Here is a 19170-nt window from a genome sequence, read left to right on the forward strand (position 1 = left end):
AATTATAAGTTCTGTATTCTATTTCATATTATTCATATAGAAGAGAAATGTAATAGGTGAAATGGAACATGCTATGCTTCTTCAGAAACAAGTCCAATTGTATTCAGTTGATTTTCCTGCTAGGTAAGTATGTATATGATTATAGCTGTGGTTCTGTAACTAAAAAAAAACGTGTTGGGAGATAAACCAAAATACAGCCTTCTTGAAATAGCTTTAAGATTTTATTGCTCCTTCCATAGCAGCTAATACTAGCCAACATTGGTTACATAGAACAGTGGACTATATGGACCATTAGCCTTTAAATGTAGCTTTCCCTAATATCTTCTATCAATTTTTCTAGATAAATTATTTCTACTTTCTTTTCAAATCATTGAGGAAGGACCTGAAAAGAGGAGGGGAGGATGGTATGTAAACATTGATATGAAGGCTTTCAGGAAACTATATTAAAACAAAAATATTTCCCTTTCATTGATCATTTTGGGAAGAAGCATTCTGCATAAAGCACATAAGCAGTAATATGTTGGGGGGGGGGGAATCCACAGCTACTGAATGCAGAAAGGCTGTTAGACAGATTAGACTCCCAGCTGCTTGTCCATCTTGCCAAGGGCCTCACTGACAACGTCCAGTTCATGGCGTAGCTCATTCACCACATGAGCAATACTTCGTGGATCTTTCAGGATCTGAACACTTTGGGTATATGGACTGTAACTCACTCCAAATGGGCGTTTGATTGTCTTTGCAAACTCTCTGTTCAAACAAGAAAAAAGGGGAATTAATTGCCTACATAGTGGCAGTTTCAGTCAGTTATAACCATTTATATAGCTCAATAACTGTCCTAGCACTCTTTCTAATCTATTGGATGAGAGAAGAGGAAGATCATCAAAGAGAAAAAAACTATGGTAGATGTGATACTGTGGACCAGGAATAGACAAACTGGTGCCCTCCAAATGTTTTCAACCCCAATCAGTAGGTCCAGTGGCAAGGGTTTGTGGGAGCTGTAGTCAACATTTTCCTACTGTATTGTGGACAGTGCAGAAATAATGTACCAGGAAAGAGACAAGGAAGGAGAGAAATATCCCATAAATTTGTCTTAACTTGGGCAAAGATAAACCCAGAGAAATTACTAAAGAATGAAGACCGCTTGTGGGACTCCGGCAGAGAGAGGCACGAAGGTTAATTAACCCAGAAAAAGACAAAGATAAGAATGAGAAATAAAGTTAAAAGGAAGCAGAAGATAACCTGAGATCACACAGCATAAAAAGCCATAATTTTGTTTGCTTGCTTGACTTGTAGTTTAGCCCTTTTGGTGAACCCAGCTATCATAGTTTATTCCATAAACCATGGTAAAACCGCAAATTACCCTCATCTACGAGCAGACACTGGAAAAAAGCAAAGTAACAGTATCTAAAATATAATATTTGGCATTATTTTCTGAGTGTGACTTTGTCACTGGGATAGATAATAGCAATATATAGAAAGGTGCCTCTGGCAAATTTCAAGACAGCACTGGCAATGTACTTATTAAAAATAGCATTTATATTGTGCTTTTGAGTATTGGCCCTTATGGTCATCTAACACCAACCTTGTGAGATAGGTATTTTTTTTCCCCAAGGTCAAGGAGTGGGACTAGAGCTATATTTAGACGTCTTTCACTCTGCTACCTTTCAGCCTTCCAGTGGCAATCAGTAAATTACCTCATTTTTTCTTTCGCATCTTCAAAGCTTTCAGAAATGAAGTAAACTTCCTGGAAAGTAGTAATCATGCATTCTTGCTTGCAGGTGACACTAGGTTCAAAAGGCTTGACTCTGGCACTTCCAGAGAGTGCATGCTGGTTATGAGAAACACCAAAATAGAAAAGACTGAAATGTGCATATTTTAGAGACATCAGTACTGAAGAATCTACAGAGATAGCTAGTGACTGAAAATCACAGCATTACATTCCAGTGGACTCTAACTTTTAATGATTTTTTGTTTGCTTTTATTTTTAGCTAATTACTGTAACTCTTAACAATACATCTTGGTATATAAAGTGCGCAACTTTCAAACCAAGAGTCACCCTTGACTTTGAGTAACTCAGAAGTAGGGAATGGGGCTAAGATGAAAACTAAAATTCATTTCATTTACATGTAATTACAATTAAATAGAGTTAATCCTACAGATATTCAGTCATAATTCCTCCCCTTCTGTCACATTCGAGTTTGTATTTTGGCAACGCATTTTGGAAATTTCCATGGGCACAATGAAAACTTTTGAGGGCTTTATGTTGCTCTGGGGCTTTAGGTTGTATATTTCTGGACTAGTAGCTGCCATTCTATCAGTTGAATGACACTGTTGTATACACTAGACTCTTGTCAATGTCAAGCTTCCTTCTGCCAATCTTATTCTAACTAAGCAACATTTTACTGGATAAAACATTATGCTAGAACACATACAGTAACATTGGAACCAGTGAATATTGCATTCAGTGATCCTTAGCTATATTTCATGAGATTTGTGGTCACTAAGAGTTGACAGTGACTTGATGGCACATAATCAATCAATCACCATAACATGTCCCTCCCTGAGAAGATAAGCAATGACAGATTTCTCTGAAGACACACCTATTCTTCCCTGGCCATCAGTAACCGTTCAGGTGAAAGTCTAATGTATTTGAAGCTACATTATCATTTCAAGCAGTAGAACAATGAAGTCAAACAGAACAAAGAAAATTCTACAGTGTAAAGCTATTACACTAAATTACAGACAGTATTTTGAAGGTGATTTGGGGCCTTACCTTCAGTTCACTAATAGAAGAGAGCAAACCAGCTCCATAGACTCTCAGCTGCCCTTCTTGTTTGCATAAGCCAAACTCCACTGTGAAAAAGTAGCACTGAGAAGGAAGAACGTTAACATGAGAAGAAACAGCAGCTCTCTAATAGAGATGCACGCAGTGAATAAAGCATAAACACTGAGTGTTCCCTGTTGTCTTTCCTTGGTGAAAAGTAAAGGCCATTTCCCCAATTTTTCCAGATATCTCAGCTGCATGCACATCTCATGGTTAACTGAACAATGGTTAACCCAGATTGGTTGGATTTGCATAACTAACTAGGCCGCACTCTAGCCAATAATATTTTAGCCTCGCGTGCACTGTGGGCCCAGCCTTCAATGACAGTAATACCTCAGCCACCATGGCCAGATGACCTCAGAGCTGCATGAATCCCAGAGACAAACAAAAGTGAGAAGACCATTCCCTTTCCAATTGGGATGGATCACTTCAACTTTCATTTCTTACTGATATCATCATCCACTAATTGTAATTTTAAGATCCATCTGAGAGTTACAAAAATCTCAAAATCTTGAAAACCACTCTGTGTAATAGTAGCACCGTACCTGCTGCTATTGTACCTGTGACACTGCAAGGTTCCCTTGCATGAATGAGAAATAGAAGATGTCTTCAGAATTTTTCATATGGCAGACATCTTATCTACCTCAGCCATACAGGAAAGGGAAGCCACTCATCATTGTTTTTCAAAGAGAATAGGGTTTCTAGATTGCAATCACCTTTGAAAATGTAGTGTTCAATTTGGGGGGAAATAGTAGTGGAATTTCTGTCACCCAAGAATGCAGCTACAGCTGCCACATTTCCCAGTTCATGTGATGGTATTAAAGCCATGGTAGTATAGTAATTAAGGTGTTGGACTAGGATCAAGATGACCCAGGTTCAGGACCATCCTCTGCCACACAAACTCACCAAGTGACTTGGGGTCAGTCACTTTCTTGCAGTCCCACTTATTTCACAGTTCCAACTTTTGTGGGGCATAAAATTGAAGGAGGGAGCATTATGTATGCCCTGCTGAGCTCCTGAAGGAATGTCAGAGTACCATTTCAGTACTATTTATATTAAATAGTTAATTTAAAAGGCAGATTTACTTATATTTTCCAGCTTGCAACATGGACTGCAGCCATCTTCCATTCTGGCAAATTTGTAATGAATAATCAGAAACAAACTTAGCAGAACTTTCTACTTACAGTGGCCAGTTTTTGAACAGCTTCATCTGAGGCTCCAAGTGATACCAATCCAATTTCCTGTGAGAACTGAGCAAAACTGGGTTCAGCCAGAAGAGGAACATGGCCCAAAAGCTCATGACAAGTATCCCTGGAAAACAGGGGAAACAAGGTGATACTGAAACCTGAAGGTTAGTATTTTGCAATTGCTAGATAGAAACCATCTCATATTAATAAAGTTAGCATAATAATATTTTTTTTAAAAAAACTAACTTCCCAGTTTTGCTGTCTTCTCTCTCCCAAGACAACTCTAAAGGAAGAAATCTGTCCCAGTAGTAGATGTCTTAGTGGAGGGACATAGCTAGATACAATCCAGTACATGGATTTGCAATATAATAAAATAATAATAATTTGCAACCCTCAGGTTCCAAACTGGATACACTTGAAGAAGCTTATTATAATGTAGAGTGATAGCCTTGAAGAAAATAAGGGACAACCATTAGTAAAGAGCTTAGTCTGGGATAAAAGGACAGCATGAGAAAGAAACTCAAGATTGTCCCACCTTGATTCTCTTTGGTATAAGAGGAAGGAAGAGAGAAATTCTGTCAGGGTTTCAAGATGCTAGTACTTTTTGTGGTGTCTATTTCCTGACCTGGTCTCCCCTTAGGGGCTGACATATAATCAGAGTCCATGGGTTACTATCACTACTTACGGTTCTGGTGTGTAAAGAGGATCTGAACTGTGCCGAACATACTGAGTGCAGTGAAATACTCTGAATGCTAAGCCTGCCAAGAAATCCCTGGGCGATAGGTATCCAGCAACAGGGCGGATGGTAAATCCAGTGCGCTCTGCAAAACCAAGGAATAGTTCATAATTTGTTTTTATACATCTTTTAATGCAATGTTGAAAATTAATTTGGCATCAAAATATCAGAACAGAGGAGAAAGTGGTGATAGCAATCTAATGTAACAGATTTGGTAAAAAGGCCCAACTGGGTTGAAGGAATTTATGTCTGAGCAAGAAGCTGGAGAAATTGAGGTGTGCCAAAAGCAAAAGCACAATTAATAATATGACAAAACATCAAAGCAGTGATATACCACCTTGAATCATTTTGACCTTGGGCTGTACAGAAATGTTGCTCTAAATAAATAATTATCCAAAAATACCCACATTTTGATAAAAATGTTAAAATTCTCCATAAAGGAAGTTAAAAGCTCAGTTAAAAACACCTTTTCCAAAACAGAGGGGGTCAGTCACACAGTACAGCAGAAAGTGGATTTCCCAGGTTAGGACTGATACAGAAAACAGCCCTTCCAACTGTACACATCAAATGGTGTTGTCTATGGGATAGAATCCTCAAATGGACTTCTGCTGCAGTTATTTATCACCAGACAGGTTCATAACAAGACAGGAGGGTCCTAACTGTTTAGAGTTATAACAATTAACCCTGGAAAGCAACTGACAAGCAATGCCATTTGATACTGGAGTGACATCGCATAGCAGTTATCATCCTAATTATTGTCTTTTGATTAATGAATTCTAGACTCTTTTCAGCATTCCTCTTACCCAGTGCATGTTGCGATCCTCTGCAGAACTTTTAACCACCACTATTGTATGTCTTACAGTATGCTGGATTGCAAGGGTGCTGAGCTCAAGAGAAACATCCCCTTGATGCAGCTTCCAAAGCAGTGGGTGATCCTCCCACATCTGTGTTCTTCAACACCGTCTATCCAGCACTTACAGATGCAATGCCTCAGGCTGCCCAGAAGACTCTTCCTTTTTTTTTTTTTTTTTTTTTGTGGGTACTGAAGGAGACTCCCAAGGCAAAGGGCATCACCTCTTTGTGTCAACAAGGAGCATCTCATTGCCTTTGCAGCTTGAACTTCTTTGTCAAAGTAAATATAAACCGTCAAACACAAGCCACAAACACAAGTAGTCTAAACATAATATAATCAGGGCATGAAGAACTGTTGCTGAAGCAGACCAACATATTACTCTCCAAATAAAATTGATCCTTAGTGGAGAAAGAGCTTGCTGCTCCCCTTGTATAATAGAAGTTCTGTTCAGCAGGACCTCATCCCTGGACAGACATCTGCCCTTACCTTTGAGAAAACGGGACACATCCTCTAGCTGGGGTATGTTGTCTTCTCGATACCCACAGTACTTTGAAAGCAAAGGCAGATTTTTCAGATACTCTCTGCATGCATGGGTTGGATACAGTTGATTGAGCTCCCGAAATACTGTACCCCAAGTCTTGATTTCCTCCTCAGTGAATTTGACTTTGGGAATTGGATCACCACTATAGAAAGAATTAAAAAGTTAATTTTCAGTTAGTTAACATTTGTCCAATATGAAAAATAATGGCTTTTTGCATAATGAATATCTTTTCTATTACTCTGCATACTGCCCATTGGTTGTAAATTGGGATGAGCCAATGGAAAATGGAAGTTGAGCTTTTACAGATCTGGTGTAAATTACTACAGCTAGACATTGAGTTATATCCAAAGAGGAAAGGGGGATCAGAATGTGCACAGGAACAGGTGTAGCACCTGTCAGAGCCTCTTTCAGTCAAATGTGTCCTTAAGAAGCTGCTATAAATGCCCCATGCCCAATCTTATCAATTAGCAAAGGCAGGAAATGAATCAAGACTTATCTAGAAGCATTATAACCTTTGGCAGAGGCTGACAAGAGGTTTAAGAGAAAACTCTGAAGCTGAATTTATACAATGCACTAAGTCAAAATGTGCTTATGATGTATTACGAACATAACCACTATCATTTTTTGTGATTAGAACAGTCTGTCAGCCTTGTGAGATAAGACAAGAAGCACACCTGGAAGTACTAGGTCTAACTTTATTGTAAGGTTACATTAACAGAATCTTGCAAGTCTGAAAGATTTGCCTCCCTCGCCTTTACAGTCCAAGAAACTAAGGACAGTTCCTTCTGAGATGTTTCCCATGCCTCCATTGCTTCTAAGCTGTCTCTTATTTGACTGTTGTCTAGTCTGGGGCTCTTCCTTCTGTCTCCCAAGGTCATTCCCACATACCATTACAGTTTGTCAGGCCCAGCCCAAGAACAACAGGGACAGTCCAGCCAAGTTCAGTTCCTTTATTGCTGACACCATATAGACAGAATCTTGCTAGACTAAATCTGTACTACTCTAACCTAATGGATATTCCCTGGGAGAGTCTAGGAAGTGGCTATTCTAAATCTCTTCCTTTTCCCACGCTCCTGCTCTGGACTGTGCTGTCTCTTGTCTCACTCCCTTCTTGGAATGTGCTCCCTCCTTTCTGGGAAGCTGCTGCACTATTGCAGTCCCTCACATCATGTCCCTCTTCATAGACACATTTCATCACACAGTTTGATGAGATAGCACAAAGTTACTCAATTTTCACAAGGTAAGTGCATCAAAACAGCATAGAGCGTCCAGAGGCTTCAAAAGCAACTGTTCTAAAAGACAGTTGTGCGTAATTAATAAAGCAAATCTTGCTTGCCTTCCTCCTTTGTGCCCTTTGTTTTACTTCTCCCCAACAATGTTTCTATATGCTTCCTCCTCCCTATGCTCTGCCACAGAAAAGGAGGAGAAATTATTAGTCACAACAAGGCTAATGTGCAAGACCACGTAGGCCCACCATACTGGGTTCACCAGGGTGGAACCTACCCAGTGCTCTGGGCATTGCTCTGGGGTGCGTCACTTCAATCACACTATTGTGGTTGCCATCTTGATTTTTTAAACCATGCCCTGCAGACGACCCTGTGTTGCTATCATTTGCTGCAGTTGGCAGTCTCAGGGTAGGAAGCAGGGGGCATGACAGGATGTCAGCCTCCCCAACCAGAAAACAAAGCAGGGCAAGTAGACATGAATATGTATTCCTCTTATAGCAGTGGCCCAGGAACAAAAAGATAATAATTTGCAAAGGCATGGAAGAAATGGCACATTTAAGAATTTACTACCTATCATTGTTGCTTTGCTGTCAGTGACATGCAGTTCAGGTGTGGGGGGTAGGGGGGAGTTCTTGTGGGAGTATTGTCCACATGAGGTGGATCTCAACTGTAAAAGCTTGGCCTTGTTCAGGCATTTTATGTACACAGCAAAGTTGAGCACAGGTAGTCCTCGCTTACCAACTGCTTGTTCAGCAACCGTTTGAAGTTACAACAGTGCTGAAAAAGGAGACTTATGACCAGTCCTCAAATTTGCAGCCATCACAGCATCCCCACAGTCGTGTGATTGCCATTTGTGACCTTCACAGCCAGCGTCCAACAAGCAAGTCAATGGGGAAGCTGGCAAGAAGTTGTAAGTCATGGTCACACAACATTGCACTTAATAGCCCAACGTTGATTCACTTACTGCAGCCAGAACTGACATCATAAGTCAGTGTGGTCATGTGATGAATCACTTTACGACTGCATTGCTTAGCAATGGAGTTGCCAGTCACAATTGCAGTCAGTAAGTGAGAGCTACCTGTAACTGCAATTCCCAACCCCAAATTATTCATAGAATGCCTGGGGAGAGTTCTTTCCCACTTCCCATAGTGAATACTACTCCTCCCTCCACATCAAAGCAGTCTACTAGTTAAGGGGAAGAATTAAAACTGATCAATGGACAGTCAGTTTTGGAGGATTACCTCCTTTCCATGAATGGTGACCCACACCAAAGTGAGGAGTCACAGCCACCTGCCAAGTATGAGAAATAAATACATTGACCATACATCCTTTATTATAAAGGACAGTCCTTTGTTTCAGAAAACTGTTCTTTAGATTTATTTATTTTTCAGAAACTCACTTTTGTCCTTTATTTTGGTTATTTACCATACAAATGGAACCACTTAATGCAGTCTTTCACATTCATGTGAAAACTATGGAAATTGAACTGTTTTTTAAAAATAAATTTACATATTCTAATAAAAATATCTAAAATCAAACAGTATGTGTGTTTTTGTGAAATTTTTCTTGGTTTTGCTCTTGAATTTTCCTTTGTAAAGCAAAGTCATAAACATAAACAATTAACATTTTTTATCCTTATGAACTTCTTTCAGATTTGCCCCTTTTTCAGGTTGGTCCTTTATTTGTTTCAAGAAAATATAGTCACCATAGGAATAAAAGCACTTCTGTCATGTCTAGAAGTCCAATTAATTTATTTCACAGGTTCCCTTAATTTTGGTTTGCTCAAATCTAGTGAGGATTTTGGAACACCAAGGAAACTTGTCTGTACTTTCTGTGTTGTAGAATGTCCTTTCACTAGGTATTTCTAAATGTCTTCAGTGCTCTATCTTCTTTCAGTTTTTTTTAATAGTCTTCATTATTTCCCTCCAAATTTCTCAGACCTTACTATCAGGTCATTATCAACAGTAGCATTTAGTAAGCACTGATACATACTGTTTGTAATTCATAGCCAGGTCCGCAAAATACTTCCGTCTCTTGCGATAAACGTTGTCTTTGAAACCCTAGTGCCAAAGCAAACAATAATTTCCCAGTTATTAAGATTAAAATGGCTTAGTTCTATTAAGCAGCTGGACAGGAGACAGGGAAAGAACTTTTGGGAACATTTTATGAGGTAAATATATGAAAACCAGAAATCTATAATCTATTCTCTCTCTCTCTCTCTCTCTCTCTCTCTCTCTCTTTTTTTTTTTTTACTGTTATTTATCTCAGTCTTCAACCTGGTGCCCTCTAGATATATAAGACTACAACTCCACCTCCCCATAGCTACTCATCCTTTGATCATGCTGCCTGGATATGATGAGAGATGTAGTCCTATACATCTGGAGAGCATCAGAGTGGGGAAGACTGATTTACATACACTCCTGCAATTAAAGGAGTGACAAACTGTCCAATATTATATAGACTCCAAATCCCAACACACTGCATATATGCCACTCAAAATAAATGAATGGTATCTGCCAAGAGGAAGCAACTGGACCATTTGCATGGTCCATGCTCCATCGTCCAACAGAGCCACCAACTTTCGGCCACATGAGTGGTGTGACTTTCTCAGAGTATGACTGGAATCATATGCATTTATAGCATTTATCTCTCAATTCAGCATTTTTCTCCTTCCTCTTTTGAGACATTTCAACCTGCGCCAAGCAAGCACTTTTTAGAACTTGCATGAGCACAAGGAAATGGAAGCACATGAAACCTTATGCACGGTATCAAAAAGATAAACATGTTTGACTCTTTAGGGCCTAAAAGGGTATTTTCCACCAAGTCTTCCCTGAATCTCACACATCTTCAGCGTTTCAGCTTTACAGAAATTCTACATATTTTAGTATATTTAATATGTAGCACAACTCTGATAATGGAGTGGAAATTAGGAAAAAAATATTCAAGCTTGGAAGTTAGATTTCCAATGATTCAAGCACCTTTTTTTTAGAAAAGAATCAAAATATGGGGAGTCAAAGGGCATTACAAATCTACTCACTGGATGGTCTGCATCCAGGTCTGATCCATACATCAGAACGCGGTTTGCACATTTATCCAAATCTGAGATCTTCTTAGGAAACCAGGGTATATTTTCCATATCTAGGGAATGGAAAAAATACAGTTATTAATAAAAATTAGGCTGTTCGAGGAAAGGAAACTAGGCTCATGACAGTCCAAAATGAAATCTAGCTGTTAAGAAGTAAATGACAGAAAGGGAAGTCAACTTCTTCTTATCATATATATGCACAGCACTAAGCATTTCCTGCTGTGGTACTTAAAATGAAACAGAATAACAATATTAAAAGTGAGGGGAGATGCATTAAATTAGCATCATAACTGCAATTCTCACAGAAGTTAAACATGGGCCTAAGCAAAGAGACACCAATATTAAAATGCTCTGGAAATCTTTTGGAATGAAATGCAGGGCAGAAATGCTTTAAATAAAAATATATCACCCCAAATTTAACAAAACAATCATTTACTAACCAAATTGTTAGTAAAAGAATTGTTCTTCATTGTCCCAGAATGCAGAACACTGACAAGTGGCTTCAAGTTGCAGAAAAGCTGTTTTTTGTTGAATGCTCATTTAGCAGAGAAAACTTAAAACTAAGAGACAAAATCAACTGTATTTTTACATTCAGTTCAATAAGCTTTGGAATAGCATGGCATCTTTATAACAAGCATGCAATTTGAATAAATCACTTTCTTCTTTTCCTTCTTCTTACCATCTTCCTGTACGGTAAAATTGTTGATTGGGTTCACAGTCACAAAGTTCACATGGGATTTCAAGAGATGGAAGACTTCATCTAGCTGTTCCCTGTTGCTATCACAGTCAATAAAGATCTCAAATTCTGAATTTCGTCTTCTGGATTTTCGAGATTCAATGTGCACCAAATTCACATGTTTTTCCTGAACAATAAGACCATTTTGGTTGGATCATGAATAGCATCTGAGAACAAAAATCTGGGGAATTCAACTCCTTCTTTAACATGTATTTAGTCAAGCTTTACACAAATGAATTTATGCTTTGAATTAATGCATAATGAATTTAAACTTATAGTAAATACTATTCATATTAAACATATCCATGTTCAATTTTCTATTCCTCCCAGTTCATATGCAATTTTAAAAAAAAAATAATTTCCCACTATGTGACTGAGTCATTGCAAATGCACCCTTGCACCCTTTCCATCTCCTCCCTCCCCTCTTCAGCATGATCAGACCTGGAGAAGGGAAACACCCACTTTCATTTCTGGACAAGCTATGATCCAAAATAGATTTAATCTGCTTGAACTTACTAACTGTATATCTTTAAAAAGTCATAGTTTTAAGTTTGGACTATGCAACAAGGGACTTTTTATTTCCAATTAAAAGAATGAACTTCCAGTCTGTTCCTTGTGGAAGTGAAGTCGGGGGAGAGGTAGTAACCCATGTAAAAGAAAACAATTTTACAACTGATTTGCATAAAAGAGAACTGTTTTATAGCCAGCAGCAGCGATGGGGTAGGGGTGGGAGATGTCAAACCAGTCTGTCCATTGAAAGGAGCATTGCACTATCCTGATGCAAGCTGTGCCTCTGTGGGACCCATGTCATGACATCACAGAAGAGTAGACTTTATGGCACTGTGCTGCTTTCATTATTTTAACAAAAACAGCAGAAGCCTATGGACATCCATGTTTACAGCTGATCAGGACCTGTCATCAACAGTGTTTACCAGCTCAAACAGGTCCACTGGAGAAATTATGTCCAGCAGCTCAAGTGATTCATCCCAGAGTTTTCCATTTAAATAGGCCAATTCTGCTCCCATCGAACATTATAGTAGAAAATGCAGGAAACTGAACTGTGACAAAAAATAATCCCCTAGGACCATTTCTGCAAAAGCGAATTCCTTGATTTACATCCTTGAGTCAGATTGGATTCCTGGCACAATAGTCTTTGTTGTGCTCTACAGCAGAGGCTTTCAGAATTTTTTGTGTGATCAGCTGGTGGTCTGAAACATCATATGGGGAGTCCATGGAACTCTTTGGTAGAGTTGTTCTGCCTTACCATTTTTCCAAGAGGATTGAAACAAAAGCAATTTTTATTCTGATCTCCATTGCTCGAATTTTCAGGAAATTCTTGTGGACTAGCCCTACAGATCAGACTCTGGTATCTCATTCTTCATTAAACAGGCTGTTTACAATATAGAATGATACATAACCAGCTAGAATATTTAAGGAACAAAGCAAGATGAAAAGCGCATTATGGCATTCTCAAGGTTGCTCCTATCTATTGGCAATGCCCACACAATATATTTATTTTTTTCAACTGTAGGTAAGAGAAACAGCTTACCTGAAAGAGTTTTAGGGCTTTGACAAGTCCTCCAACTTCATTCTTTAAGGAGAAAATAATAGCAGCTCTACTCCTTTCAGATGAATTGTCCTTGTTCTCTTTATTATCTTCATTTGCAGTATAGTTTGGTTTGAAGATCTAAAATGAAATTTTGTGGCCATCAGTGTTAAATAAGTCAGGTCTATTTTTATTAATTAGAAAAACATCCAACTTGCACAGTGCTCTATTATTTCAAGGAAAATTATTTCCTTTTGGTGGTTGAATCCAGTGATATCTGTCAATGATTTTTTTAGATGGGAAATAGTCCAATGGCCAGAATTCTTCTAGCCCTGTCTCTTTCTTTTCAATAAATCTTGCTAAGGAGACTTTCTGAGAATTTTTCTTAGAAAATAATTACTTTTGGGTTAGGCACATCTCAAAGAGCCTGACAACTCACAAATGGTCTCCTTTGACTTCCTTGGAGCATACCTTATTTAATTAAGGACAGTTATAATCATGGCTTTGTGATTGCTTTTAAGCCAACAGCATTTTGAAGAAATCCCACAGATACAATAGATGTGCAGGTGGCATTTCAATGTTCAAGTGCATTTCACACTTGCTCAAGTTTCTTTGTTTCAAGGAGTATCATAGCTGCATCTAGCAAAACATGCATATATGTTTCAAATTTTGCACTTTTTTATCAATCAATCTTTAAAACCAATTATACAGAATTCTGTTCTTGGAAATAAGGTTTTTTTTAACTGAGTATCCAAAACATAACACAGAGTTTGATGCACTTAATCTCCTAGATTTCAGTGAGCGTAAATTCACATAAGGCTGCGCAGGATTAAAATGTCCTAAAGTGACTTTGGCTGATCTCAGAAAAGCTAAGCAGGATTGGACCTGATTAGTTCTTGGAGGGGAGACCCCCCAGGAAATCTCAGGGCCATAGTTTAGACTGAGAAGTCAAAAGAATAAATCCCAGAAGGCAGCAACAGCAAACCACTTCCATAATATTGCTGAGGAAATTCCATGGATGTGTCCACATGGACACCAGGAACCTAGCTCAATTCAAGGAGACTTTACTTTTTATGTCAACAATTCTGAAAGATAAACTAGAAAACAAGACCCAGGATAATAATATGAAAATATAGCTGAAAGTAATAAGGATGAGTAGATGCAATCCAATTGTGCTCAGCCACTGATGAAACACCATCTACCAGCCCTCTATTCTACAATTTGTGATGTGCTCTGGTAGCTACAGGAAGAGATGAAAAGGTCCACTCTATGAGCCGAAATCTATTAACCTTTCTTCGGGTTTAGCTTTGCTTTCTTGTGCAATACAAGGTCCCTTTGGTGGTGGTGTGCCTTCTCACTCTAGGAACTTGTACAATCATTTGAATCTATTTTCCATATATTTAGACTGCTTTCCAACACAAAAAACAATTTACGAGGCAATTGTGATGGAAAGCTAAATGTAAATATTGTTAATTTGTGGGATAAGATAATGGTAATTGTTGTCTAAACTGATTCCCTAATTTTGTCTTCAAGCCAAATATTTCTGTTTGTTTAAAGCCAGCTGTCCATATATAACTTTTAATTCCCCAAACACAAAAAAATTCACAATCTCTTGCCAAACTAACCTAAGCCATACAGTAACTTGGATAACAAGTTAATTTTGGTACAGTCCTTGACAAAGAAACATGTGCAGTATGAACTTTGACTGAAGAAAGGGTAGACCATTCCTAGGATTAAGAAAATGAAATCTATCCAGGGAATCACCTCTGGTCTCATTAGCTATTAAGGTTTTGTTTATCAAAATGACTTGAAATTATACCCTTAAAAGATTTATTTCAATTTTCAGCTGCTGTGACTATCAGAGATGCTTTGGGTTGTTTTATTTTGTATCATGTTGAATGGGTTGCTGATTTATGATTTTTCACTTCATGGATGGCACTTTTTAAGGTTATTCTATTTTACACTCTTCTGGATGCTATACATGGAGTGGGGGAGGGGGGAGAATATAACTAGAAAATTTTTTTTAACTAGCAATCTAAGCCATCTTAAAAATCAACAAGACTTTTGACTTTGTAAATTAAGTCCAGTTCTTTAACATTTTTCCTCCAATGTTGGTATTGATTTTCTATCCACCTGTTTTATACACAAACCTTTTAACTGCCTTTCTGTAAAAGCAGCCAATCTGATGCAAAACGGTTTATAAAATCCAATACCTAAAAACCCCTAATCTAGGTTCTTATAAGAAAATCTTCAATCATCATCATCAATTCCTAACAATATATTTGCTCAAAAAAGAAGTTGGAATCCTTTAAAATAGTTCATCCCAACTTGAGGTCTGTGCTTCCATTAGAGCAGTGTTGTCCAAACTTGGCCACTTTAAGATGAGTGGACTTCAGCTCCCAGAATTCCCCAGCCAGATGACAATGACAGAGGCCTGGATGCGGAAAGCAAGGAAGCAGAGGCAGAGGTGGAAGTGCCTTATTGCTAGAGGGCTGATAACAGAGAATAATTAGAGCAGTGTTGTCCAAACTTGGCCACTTTAAGATGAGTGGACTTCAACTCCCAGAATTCCCCAGCCAGCATGGCTGGCTGGGGAATTCTGGGAGTTGAAGTCCACTCATCTTAAAGTGGCCAAGTTTGGACAACACTGCATTAGAACTAGAACATCCATTATACTTCAGTCACCATGGCCAATTACCACAACAGCCGAGGAAAGGTCCAGGTTATAATCAGGTTCATTTGGATGGCACATCTGGCTGGGGGGACATTCAAGGCCAGAGGGAAGCCCAGAAGAGCTGTCCTTATATACAAGCCAAAGCTTCCTGTCTGGTGATATTATGGCTGGCTGGGGAATTCTGGGAGTTGAAGTCCACTCATCTTAAAGTGGCCAAGTTTGGACAACACTGCTCTAATTATTCTCTGTTATCAGCCCTCTAGCAATAAGGCACTTCCACCTCTGCCTCTGCTTCCTTGCTTTCCGCATCCAGGCCTCTGTCATTGTCATCTGTTTCCTAATTCTTTTGCAATCCCACTAAAAAGAAAGATAAACTTCCAAAGTTGCTACAAGCATTTCATAACTTGACCATGAGTGCAGAAAAAGCATCCTGGATATAAAATTTGAATTTATTTGTTTGAAGAATTGTCGTCTCATTTGTCAACCACAAAGCCCCCAATGCAAATTACAAGACAGTGCAATCTGTCAAATTTACAATCCAAACAGTTCAACACACAGGAAGAGGAATGGGAGGAGGAGGAGGGCAAGTGTAGGAACTAGATTTTAGTTGCTGAATGTTTAGGCATGGCAAACTGAAGATCTCCATTTTTTCAACTGACTTAAATTTTAGAGTTTTTCCACACCACTGAAAAAATTTATTTTTAGGTGACTTGTGGCTGGCCATTCGATTATATGAATCTCTGTGTTATGCTGAGCTTTTCAGCTTCTCACTAAAATAAGGCACTGTATTCACAACATTTTTCAAATACACATGCCTATAAAGTATTACCAGCTAGATGCATTTATTGTGAGAAAATTATACTCTCTGGAAGCTTCTGTCCAATTCTACCAGTGTTACACTGTAATTCTGCAACTTTATAACTCAAAAATTCAGATCATAGAGCAAGGATGTTCCATCTCTCTAATCTGAAGACTGATCTTATCTTTTACATGGGATGCTGGGGAGTGGGGTGGGGGCGTAGGATGACAGAGGTGCGGCCAAGGTCAGGATTGGAAAAAGAATATGTATTCCATTTCCTTTTAATTAAAATAAATGTAATTCAGTAAAAATGCTTACTCCCACTGTTTAATAATTTGTCATACTTAGTCACATTAAATATTATAACATTAATACAGAGTTAATGTTGAGTATATTTATTTAATACAGCCTAGCTGATATGGAAATCAGTAGTAAAACTTAGTGTTTATTAATTTATAGATCCATCCCATTTAGACTGCTTGAAATCTTCAAATTGATGAGATGTTCAACAAAGGTAAACCATCTTCTTATCTCCTAAACCAGCCTCCCCAATATTGCCTCCTGCAAGTCCCTAAGCAGCTGCTCAACATAGGAACTGCAGGACCATTTCACTGATTGACAGATGATAGTGACCAATACTGCCATTATAACTTCTACGTGTGATTTTTAAAGGACGCTTAGAATAAGTGTTAATTGCAGCTGAGAATTTTTTCTGTGCCTTTTTATGGCGAACATCTTTAAATCACCAAAGTAGAAAAATATGATGAATATGATAAATCAGGAATTGAAGTCCCATGGGCCAAAGCTAGTCCCCAGGAAAATGCTGTAGTAGCTAACCTTGATGCAAATCCTATTGTAGAAAAAGGCACTATTCTAGGAGTTGATATACTTGTCTGCCAAAAATGCAGCCTTCATTTTCCAAGCTGAACCTTCTTACCACCACTTGTGGACAGTTAATGTCAAGAGATAAAGTCCATACACATTAATGCTCATGAGTACGCCCCATATTTGACAGGCAGAAAAGAGTTAGGTGAACCAGTCTAGAAGGTCTTAGGAATATGTGTGGAATTTAACATTTAGTACTGATAAAATATGAACAAGATTAGCAGAAATGAGTACTGCCAGAAGGAGAGAGAGCAAAAATCCAGCCAAGAGGTGGATGGAATCTAGATTAAAGACTACAATCAGCAGTCTCTTTTTAAAAAGTCTACAACATTAACATGTCCCTGTGTCACTATGCAAAGAAGCCTCTCTGATGTACTAGACTGCTATAAATGAACAATACAAGAGGACAAATACACATGTACTTTTTGACCCAGTCTACTTAATGCAGTGTTGTCCAAACTTGGCCACTTTAAGATGAGTGGACTTCAACTCCCAGAATTCCCCAGCCAGCATGGCCAAGTTTGGACAACACTGACTTAATGTATAGAATGGTTACTACAAGATGTAGCAAAGACCACCAAGCAGACAGCCTACTTTTCTGGTTGGCGGATGGCTTCTGGGTGGCCACTTCAGGAACAGTGCTGGGCTAAACAGGCTGTTGGCAGTATCCAAGGTCCTTCTTCCTATAGTTTATGATCAGTCAGTCTCATTCCAAAGGGCATTTGGGCAGGAAATCTCAACTTACTCTAGTCCCTGGAGTTCATGTAGAAATTACAGGAATGGATCCATCTGCCCTGCTGATTTCCCATTCAAGGATCCAAGAAAAAAAAATGCATGCAACTTTTCCCAAGGCATGCTAAAAGAGCCAGGCTAGGAAGCAGGCAATTGGAGACAACCTTAATTAAAGAAGCACTTGCCAATTCTCCAGTTATTTTATGCTAGTTCAGCTAGATTATGCATTTTTGAACAACAGAGGTATAAAACAGAAATATCAGTATCCATACCCAATATGGATCTTCAGATAAGTAATTTTGAACTTTCCTCGCCACATTTTTTTTAACCATCACAAAAGTTGCCACTTCCCAGTGGAAGCTCTCCCCTTTTCCTCTTCTTCCCCAAATCTCCTGTTTGATTAGACCAGTCAACCGCCTTTAACAGGAGCTCCTGCAAAGAACCCACTCTGATGTGGAGGCACCCCTGCTCTTCTGTAATATGGATGGATACAGAATTTGAAGGGCCCCAACATCTCATCTAATCCAAATGCATTTCTCATCTGAAGCACAGATGGAGAAAAAGCACCAAGTAACAGCACTGTCAGGTAAAACATTCATATCAACAGCAGGAAACAAAAAGTTTTCACTTGCAAAGGAAGGGAGAGAGTGGGATTCTTTAAAGTACTTTCCAAAGCACTTCTAAGTCTTTTTGGTTCTAGCAACCAAATTCGTAAGAAGGGGAAAACTGTTTTCCAGAAGGAGAAGAAGGAGAAGGAGAAGGAGAAGGAGAAGGAGAAGGAGAAGGAGAAGGAGTCCAGCCCAGTACCTACCCCATTCAGGATCGGGGGAGATGAGAGATTGCTGAGCTGATTCTCATCCAAGTTGGAGCTCACGGAGTCGAAGGATCGACCTCTTCGGGGCAGCTCGAGTCTATTGGAGTACATGATGAAGCCGAGCAACCCCCACTCGACGTAAAGCAACCAGTGTCCGCACCGTCCACCTCCTCACTTCTGCTGCTTCTGTCGCTGCTACTGGGCTATTTATGGGCAGGGGAAAGGCGGAGGGGCCCAGGGCAAGGCTCCAATCTCTCGCCCAGGCTAACCGGGGCAGGGAGGAGGCGGGGCGAAAGCGACGCCCCTCTCCAGCCTTCACGTGAATGTAAAGGAGACATTCGCAAGAGAGAAGCGGCCATCCAGTCTGCAGTCTCCTAAAGGAGGTCTGCCTGCCCAGGAATAAGGCCATGGTTGTCCCCTCGATCCGTCTCTCCTGTCCAAGGCAGCGTGATGAATTCCCTTCTCGAACTTTTTGAACTTCTTGAACTGCCAACTTTTTCTTTCTGCCTCGGTGGGGCTCAGGCGTCCAGCA

At 39.2% G+C, this 19170-nt stretch overlaps 1 protein-coding gene across 1 annotated transcript; it reads right to left on the reverse strand.

Annotated features, from left to right (window-relative positions):
- Positions 1-219: 219 nt before the first annotated feature.
- TPH1 (tryptophan hydroxylase 1) lies at positions 220-18799 on the reverse strand. Its single transcript, XM_025174483.2, has 11 exons — positions 18636-18799; positions 12738-12875; positions 11132-11315; positions 10405-10505; positions 9360-9427; positions 6087-6283; positions 4697-4832; positions 4009-4135; positions 2774-2869; positions 1695-1828; positions 220-747 (listed from the first exon to the last, which is right to left on the reverse strand). Exons 1-11 carry the CDS (start codon positions 18747-18749, stop codon positions 573-575), a joined length of 1470 nt encoding a protein of 489 aa, XP_025030251.1. The 5' UTR covers positions 18750-18799; the 3' UTR covers positions 220-572.
- Positions 18800-19170: the final 371 nt, after the last annotated feature.

This window comes from Python bivittatus, unplaced genomic scaffold, assembly GCF_059951505.1.
Source record: "Python bivittatus isolate LINGU-HERP-01145 unplaced genomic scaffold, Pbiv_v1 ctg000480_np1212, whole genome shotgun sequence".
Classification (NCBI taxonomy): domain Eukaryota; kingdom Metazoa; phylum Chordata; class Lepidosauria; order Squamata; family Pythonidae; genus Python; species Python bivittatus.